A 9,278-nucleotide genomic window follows, 5' to 3' on the forward strand; every position below is an offset into this window, starting at 1 on the left:
AATCCGTTTTCTCCAATGGAGTCTCACTGTGTAGGTTTATGGAACACACTTGAGTGCACAGTCCATACCTAGGAATGGTTGGCCAACATAAAATGAACTCAATGGTAATTTTTATTTTTAATCTTATTGTATTTTGCTTATTTTTTTTTTTTTTTTTTTAGGGTTTTTTTTTTTTTTTTTTTTTTTTTTTTTTTTTAAAAAAAAAAAAAAAAAAAAAAAAAAAAAAGAGGGAAAGAACGTAAATATGGGTAGGGGACCTGGAGGAATTGAGGGAAGGATAAAACATGATCAAAATACATTACAAAATGTCTCCGTAAAAAAAGACTTATTACTATTCTATGAGCAGAAATTTCCCTTCCTTTTTATGGCTGACTATAGTAATTTTATTGTGTGTACATGCTATGGGTGCGTGGTCATATATGTGCCTGTGTGGCTGTGGGTCTATGTTGCTCTTTCCTTGACTTGCTGATGGACATTTGACTTTTAGCTATTGTTAATGACATTTTGTGAATGTTACTGATGCCTTTGTCATCCTCCTTTGGCTCTGCAGACCCACACAGTAATTCTGTTTTATATTTTTTGAGGAGTTGTGTCATGTCTGGTGGCAGGTGTGTCATTATGCATTCTCATCAACCACTCCCAGATTCCCAGTTCATCTTTTGAACGAATTTTTTCCATTTCTTTTCATGTCCTGAGCTTTTTATTGTTGTTGATGTTGGAAATTGGGGATTTACATCAGTATTATCAGATTGCAGCAAGTTCTTAGGAACTGCTTTTCCTGAAAAGCAGCGACTCTTCGCTTGTGAATACCCGTGAGTGATTCACCGTACCTGGCACGTGATATTTTTGCCTTCGTTTTTACTTACCCCTATACCTTGGGTCTGACTCCTATTCAACTCTATATATAGAACTATTAAAATAATTAATGTGTTTCTGGCAAGGTTGTCAGTGACAGTCAGATGTCAGTTTTCATGTCTAGCTCCAAATCCCCTGGTATAGTGTCTGGACGTGTCCTATCATTGAGATAAGCTTAAAGTAACCTTGGGTTCCAAGAACAGCTTTGCCTCTCAGGCAGATCACTCTAGGAAGACATCACCCTAATTAGGATCGTGTGGAAAAAGAAAGTAAAGCTGCCCCCTAAGCAGATCCAGTCATAGGGATTTTCAGACTGTCCCTTACCTGGGAAGGACTTGACTGAAGCCACCTTGCAGGCCCAGGCCTGAGATCACTTTCAGTCAGTGAGCACCTTGACCAAGAGGGCTTTGTAATGTATAATGCTTGCTCTGCCTCAACTTTCCCTCAGTTTCCAGCTGAGGCTCAGATCCATACACCTGAAAATGGGCTGTGATGCTCAATGCCCCCCCCCCAGCCTTTACCAATGTGGCTATATTGATCACACTGTTTTCCTGCCTCTTTATAATTAGTTTTCCATCTGATTTCTGGCTTGTGTGCCAGCCCCAATGTTGAGACCTGGCCCAGAATCAAACCTTTGCTGGAGCATTAATGAATGGGATTTATGTATAGTTCCTTCAGTCAGTGTGGGTTTGCAGGTGAGCAGGATGGGTTTATAGGTGAGAATCTTCTCCTGTGAGGAGGGAACTGCCCCTCTGTCTTATCATTTTCCTGATGACACCACCTAGTAGGAGCTCAGCCAACTCTCTGGGGCTGTACTCTCTTGAGCATTCAGCCTCCAAAACTGATAGCCAAGTAAATTTATTTCTTTATAAATAAACAGCCTCAGGGTTTTCGTTAGTCTAAAACATCTCCTTTAGACTAAAAATTTCAGACACACTGAGCATTATAGTACACACTTATAACTCTAGCAGCACAAGGCACAAGAGGCTGAGGCAGAATTGTAATTCAAGACCAGCCTGGACTACTTAGTAAGAAATACACACACGCACACGCACATGCACACACACGCACGCATGCACACACATGCACACGCACACACACACACACACACACACGCACGCACGCTATGGAGACTGGAGCTCTTTTCTACAGCATTGTATGCACTGCTGAATTACAACGGTCCAGGACAGGGCGGAAACACAGCTTCATGCTTTAATCAGATGGAGATGGATAATTTCACTGTGTCTAGAATTACCCAAGGTCTTGTATGCCACAGCAGAGCTTAGTATGCAGACTTGGTAAGTTCATGGACATTGGCTTTTTTATCATGCATTATTAAGAAAGATCATATTATTTGTACCAGAACCCAAATAAAAGTAATGTAATTTGTTCTATTATCTTCACAATTACAAGTACAAAATTAGACACACAATAAAAGTATCATTACACAACTTTCTAGGTCTAAAAAGGTTTTATTTAATCAACATAGCCATATCCAATAAAATGCATCTTCAGAAAAAATTAATTGCTTGCTTATTAGTGGAAAATCGTATCTTTAAAAAAAAAAAAACAATAAATCCGACTGACTATTGTAGTATTTGATGCAAATTTCCATCCAGGCCTCTTCTCTTGGCTCATGCCCTTTCATAAACTCTTGTGGAAGTCACGCCTTTCATAACACATTCCTAGACACAGGCACAAAATTGACATGGTCAATCAGAGAGATAACAGCATGGATTTAACTTTTTACTCTCGGTTTTGGAAATGAAATGATATTCAACAACAACACCACCAACACCAAAACAAAACAAAACAACGAAAAACCCCGACCATGTGTTCTGGGATTTTATATTATATTGCTCATCCATCTCCAAGTATAGTAGTTTAGGGTGGTACAAAGACCAGGAAGATTCAGGTCCTCCTCTCAGGGAGCTGGAAAATCTGCACGGTAAGTGAGTGCCATGAGACAAAATACACAACACAGTCCCTTGAGGATGTTGCACTAGGCAGCCTGTGATGCCAGAGAGGAGGCAGGGATTGCTTTCTAGGGGAAACCGTATGTGGGTGGAGCCTGGCTGCATGGGAGGGTGGAGCCTGACTGCATGGGAGGGTGGAGCCTGGCTGAATGGGAGGGTAGAGCCTGGCTGCATGGGAGGGTGGAACCTGGCTGCATGGGAGGGTGGAGCCTGGCTGCATGGGAGGGTGGANGAGCCTGGCTGCATGGGAGGGTGGAACCTGGCTGCATGGGAGGGTGGAGCCTGGCTGCATGGGAGGGTGGAGCCTGACTGCATGGGAGGGTGGAGCCTGATTGTATGGGAGGATGGAGTGCACCTCAGAAGGGGCAGAGTACTTTAGGCAAGTGAGAGAACCAGGATTCAACCCTCAGCTCCAAATAAACAAATAGTTCAAATGAACCTTTTTGTTCTACACAGCAGGTGCCGTTTCTAGAGTTCTGTAATGTTCCCAGGCCCAGACAGTGGGTTCTACAGCTGAGTATGCAGCGTAACTCACCACCACCAACTTGTCACCATCTCGTTTTCTCTTTATTGTGGTCGACTTTCCATCCCACTTCTGCACCTGCACCAGGGCCCCGCCATCTAGGGTTATGATGCTCTGTGGGCACAGTGAAAAGAGATTGCAATTTGCACATGAAGGTCAAGACTGAAAAATATGGAACCTGGGTCCAAAGGGCTATTCTGAGGTTCTCAGTAATTCTACAGGACAAGAGCATAATCCAGCAATAAGGTATAAAGAGAAACACATCTTGAAAAAATAATGTAGAACTCATGTATATGTATGTATATGTATATCTACTTATATATTCGGAATAGAAACAGAAAATAAAATTAGGTTTTGAAAAACAGGATATACTACTGTGAAAGAAGTTAGATGGCAGACACACGTAGGTGGGCACGGTGATGTTACGGTGGGTTTCGTGCTTTCAGCCTCGCTTTTATAAACTTCCCTTAACGTTTTACTGCTCTAATTTACTCCACATGCACTACTGTATGACTCATAAATCATGCTAATCATTGTGAATATCCGGACAGCTTAGGAGCAAGAGGAAATGCGTCCTCTGCGCACTGACGGAGCTGGGTTAGGTATGGGAGCTCCGAGGCTGTCAGCCCACCAAGGGAAGCTTTTGTCCTTCCCCTTGAGCTGAAATCGCTTCCTGCAGGCCGTGGAATTAGAAGCCTGGCCCCCCTCACTCTGCACCAGCTCCTCGTTCCTCACCTTCACCTTCCTGTCATCTGCGGTGATTTCATCGAATTCCACGCCCAGTTTGAAGGAAATCTCGGTGTTTTTAAAAGTACTCTCCGACCGGATGGTGACCAAATCCCCATTTACGCTGATGATCATGTTGGGCTTGGCCATGCCTGCCACTTTCCTCGTGGCAAAGCCCACTCCTACAGGGAGAAAGAGAACCCATGTAAAGCTAACATTTGTGTGTGTGATGAAGAAGACACCAGAGTGCCGGAGGCTCCTTTGATGCTCTCAGAACCTGTCATCCATCCAGACTTACTGTGCCTGTATGCTAACTACACTCCTTCAGGAAAGACCTTAATTTCAACAAGAATGTATTAAGAGATTAAATCTTCATATCTCGATGTCTATGTGTTATATATATATATATATATGTCTGTATGTCTATAATATATTTGTTATAATATGCTAATAATAAGTGTATGTATATTATCTCTATTTTCTATTTGTGATTGAGGCAATTTGACCATTTTATTCTTTCTTAATTACTAAAAGTTATTTTTTTAAAAAAAAATCTAAGTCAAAGGCCAGGCCTCACTTAGAGATATTGTGTTAAAAGGTCATCTATTTTGAGTGAACAAAAATCACATTTCACAACAGTTGTTGCCAAATTTAATTTTCTAGGCTTCCTTCCCATATTACTCCCTCATGAAATGAATTGTCTGATTAATTTCTGTAGAGTGAACATGCTGTTCCACATTTCATGTCATTTTAGAATGGCGATCGCATTCTCAACAATCAGGAAACATAAAGCAGACTGGGTAAGTACCTTCTGAACTCAGGCAATCAGAATTTCAGTGTATAGAACAGTTTGGAAACTAACCCTCTGCATCTCGGTCCCTTCAGCTGTGAACTTTGTTCGTTTAGCTTCCCTGTGCGGGGTGAACAACTTAGAACCATAGTTGTCCTGTCTGCATGTTACACAGAATCCTCTGTCTCGGGTGCGCTGACTCCTTCAACACAGATGCTTAAATAAAGGCTATGTCTTTGACAAAAGGTGACCCAGAGCTAGAACTAAGGATGAACTGAGAGACAACCACAGCACAAGATAGATGATGCAGAGGGTACAACTTAGTTCTCTGTCTAAACAGTACCACAGTGAGGAAATGGTGTATCTCTGCCTTGAATTGTCACTCTCAGCACAGCATTCTGTACAGTCAATCAGCGCAGGAAAGGGACACAGCACTGGGAAATGATTCCAGAGAGACCGTGCCGGGGACAAATAACAGCTTCACTTGTGTCTTCATTTTTATTTGACTGTAGAATCCAATACCTGCCAACTCTGCCTTAATTACAGTTGCCAGTTCCACTCAGGAAATATCTGTTGCCTTTAATCATGGGTCTCTCACAACTTAAATAGTGTCATTATAATTTAGATAGGAATGTTAGCAGTACGAAATGTTTCAAGTGGTCAAGAGCTAAAAGTGTCTCAAGCCCTGGTATTTCTTGCTCAGTGCATAGTAACGACCACACTGAACAGTAAACAGTCGATGGGCTAAGTCATGCTGAAATTCTTGATAGTCTTCTTGTCTGCAAACAAAACAACAATATTGACAGACAGACAACCAAAAGTTCCTGCTGTATAAGTGAGGGAAGGTTAAGCCTTTTCGGGTTGAGAGGATTCTGTCTTAATGGAGACACTCTGTAATATGGGAAGGTCAGGAGAGAAGGGCTTCAAAGCAGAGGCTTCCCGATAAAGTGCCTCGCTGGTCGATGCCCCCTCTACACGGATAGGCAATGCTGTTTGGCCACACAGCAGCCTGTGGGCAGTGTTGACAGGACAGACCGTTGTGAGCCCGTATCATGGGAAGGGCGAGTTCTCTGTGTGCTTTGTATGCTCTGCTTTCCTTCTGAATTACTCATAAATCTATGACATCACATATCACTCTAAACCAACGAAGAAACCTTTAAGTCCTTGAAGAAAAGTATCTCGGGAAGCCAAGCTTTTGTCAACTGTAAAATAATCACACATTCTTAGGCCTTGACATTGAGACAGAAAAGAATTTGCTAAAATGTATTTTCCAACATGATTTGTTTTCTAAGAGGGGCAATATCATGACTTCAGTTTTAAGTAAAAGTTGCCCCCATCCTTTAAAAAAAACGGAAGGAATATTTTTCTTTTTAAATTATTACAAATTTTTCATGTAAAGGGAGATGTTGAAAACAAGCAAGGAGCCAAATGAACCTCAGAAACGCAAGCTTGGCAAGGAAGGCCACATCTTGTCGTTCTACAGAGTAAAAGATTGCCCTGTAGACTCTTCCTTGCGGGTTCACCTGGAGGGATCACGAGCTTGAAGCTTTAATTGAGAAAACTTCTAGGACAAACTTTTTCTTGTGGCTTCTACACCCTCCATGCGGGAAGCAGTATTTCCTCCCACCACAGCTCAGTCCTGTCCCCCCGGGCTGCAAGGCAGCTGCAAGCCCTCTCCCCAGCCCGGGGGACCCCGACCCCGACAGCACTCACCCACTTCTTTCATGTAATCATCGAAGTTTTCACTGGAGACGAGCTTCCAGGTTCCCACAAAGGCATCACACATTTTGTAAACCTTCGAGGAGGAGCTGTCTTCCAGGTGAGAAAGGCTGCAGCACGGGAGGGTGCTATGAGCCTCTGGAGTCCAGATAGCTCACTTTTAAAGATGCCCTGACCATGTGACTGTAGGAGTGACCAATGGGGGCCAGATCATCTCCTTCATGACCAGACCCTGTATGTTTTCCTCTGAGTCATGTTTTTAATAGAAATTTCTCAACTTTGGTTCTCCCTGGCAATGATCACTGGACTTAGAGTACAAATTATTTTTAACCATGAACAGAGTATTTTAAAGGTTCCTGTTTTGACTGTGAAAAGCTAATGCATTGAACTTCCCCCCATTATTCCTTATGGATTTACCTCATTGTGGAGGAGACAATTATCTTGGACACATTTGACCTTCTTATCTTGAGTTTTTATTGTATTAATACTGCAATAATGTGTTTAGTTCTTCTGAATTTGAGAACATAAAAAACATCTTAGAGATTCTTAGTCTTAATGGCTCTTTTGTTAGAATAGTGTTTATCTCAGGAATTTTAACAAAAGAAATAATGACATTTTAAAGTAGCCTAATTTTTTGATTTTTGGTTTTTTGTTTGTTTGTTTGTTGGTGGGATTTTTGTTTTTGTTGTTGTTGTTTGTTTTTGTTTGGCTTGGGTTGGGTTTTGGTTTGGTTTGGTTTGGTTTTTGAGACAGTCTCGATGCACAGCCCTGGTGGTCCTGGAACTCACTACCTAGACCAGGCTGGCCTCTAACTCAAAGAAATCTAGCTGCCCCTGCCTCTGGATGCGGGCTATAGTGGCCTAGATGTATAATTTCAAATATTTAATACATACTTAAAATGCATTCTGCTCATTGCTCAGGAATGTAGTGCACAGATTTAATTAAATTAAGTTAAGCCTTATTCTTCCCATTCGTAAATAACCATGTAGTACACATTTTTACAGACCCTTCAAAAATGGGTCCCAATCCAAAATATGTCCCTCATTTCATTTTTGAAATATATTGTAAGTTTTAAATTCATGCAGATCTAAAGATTGTGGGTTTATGTGAATGATCAGAAGCAATGTGGTCATGAATTATCAAAACCTGTTCTCTTCTTTGACACAGTGACTAATCTGAGATAGCTTTTATAAAGTAATCCTGTTTCTCAGCCTCCCTGCCTCACAGCGGAATGATGGAAGATGTTCACATGTACACCAGTGCCTGCAAGCATACCCACATTTCAGGATGTTAGAGAGAGATGGACTGCTGTACAGGGGCTCGCTGGGAAGTGCCTGCTCCCAAGTCCCTACCAGCCCCCAAACTCTGGGGAAACAGACTCTGCAAACATGATATTTTCTGTAGGAAAATGGGCTACTGTAAAAGTTTGACAAATTTAACTCACAGTAACAACTTTTAATCGCATCTGCTAGTGTCACCCACGACGGACCACTCTCGGACTCAGGCTTCCGACAGGCTAAGAGCCTCGGGATTGCAACTCAAATAAAATAAGCGATTTTAATGCAGGAATAATTTTGATAATATTCTAAATTGTTTTATTTGGAAACGTATGCTGATCCCTAACTTAGACTTGTTCTCAAGCGATTAGCCCGCTGTGCTGACTGCATGTGGATTATAGAGCTATGGGTTAGACGTGCTGTAGAGCCAGCCCATGTAGTCCATGCTTCTGCACTTACACACCTACTTCTGCCTCTGCCAGGTGCCTAATATAACAAGAAAGCTCAACTTTAAAATTTACTTAATTTCAATGAAAAGAAAGGCAATTATTCTCAATTTGGTGGTTATAAAAAATTAAATGTAAAAATAAAATGTGTGGAACAACTTGAATTCATCAATCTAAATTTTTTAACTATAAGTTTTGTGAACTTTAAATAATGAACAAGTATTTCAAAAAAAGAGTCTGACTCAAGGTAACTGTTAGTGTACAATATGTATCACAGTTGAAGTTAATATAAAATGCAATGCATAGTGAAAATTTCTTACATTGAATATATGTTGGAATAACCATAATTTAGGCAAGCCAAGTGAAATATTTTACTAAAACTAATTTGTTTTTATTTGTTTGTTTGTTTGTTTTTACTTTTTTTTTTTTTTTCCGAGACAGGGTTTCTCTGTACAGCCCTGGCTGTCCTGGAACTCACTATGTAGACCAGGCTGGCCTCGAACTCAGAAATCCACCTGCCTCTGCCTCCCGAGTGCTGGGATTAAAGGCGTGCGCCACCACCACCCGGGTTTTTACTTTTTTAATGTGGTTTCTAGAATTTCACATGTGCTCTGTGCTCTGTTTCTCTTGGGAAGGGAACTGGTAGCACAGCACAGTGACACCAAGTCCACCCGTTTATTCACACATGCCTCAGGCACATGCTGACCACTGGGGATCCACGGAGCAAGGAACTTGCTTCCCACACTGGGAAAGACAGTGTACAGGGGACAGTTAAGGACCCACTGTCCAGAGCATCCGCATGTAAGCTGACATGACACCAGAAGGACCTTCCAGAACAAAGGAATTGTCAGCTGAAGATAGATGACAACCTCCACAACACTGGGGAATGAGGAACTACAAGATTGCTGGCTTAGTGCCACATGCAGTTAATCTCACTCAAATATGGCCATGGAGGGTATCTGTAAA

The 9,278-nt window shown here is 41.6% G+C and overlaps 1 protein-coding gene across 1 annotated transcript; it reads right to left on the reverse strand.

Moving 5' to 3' along the window:
- Window positions 1-2,307: 2,307 nt before the first annotated feature.
- Window positions 2,308-6,756, reverse strand: LOC110290887 (fatty acid-binding protein, adipocyte). Its single transcript, XM_021157748.2, has 4 exons — window positions 6,584-6,756; window positions 4,090-4,262; window positions 3,367-3,468; window positions 2,308-2,540 (listed from the first exon to the last, which is right to left on the reverse strand). The coding sequence occupies exons 1-4, from the start codon at window positions 6,654-6,656 to the stop codon at window positions 2,490-2,492; spliced, it is 399 nt and encodes a 132-aa protein (XP_021013407.1). The 5' UTR covers window positions 6,657-6,756; the 3' UTR covers window positions 2,308-2,489.
- Between the last annotated feature and the right edge of the window lie 2,522 nt (window positions 6,757-9,278).

The sequence above is a fragment of the Mus caroli genome, chromosome 3 (assembly GCF_900094665.2).
Source record: "Mus caroli chromosome 3, CAROLI_EIJ_v1.1, whole genome shotgun sequence".
Taxonomy (NCBI): Eukaryota; Metazoa; Chordata; class Mammalia; order Rodentia; family Muridae; genus Mus; species Mus caroli.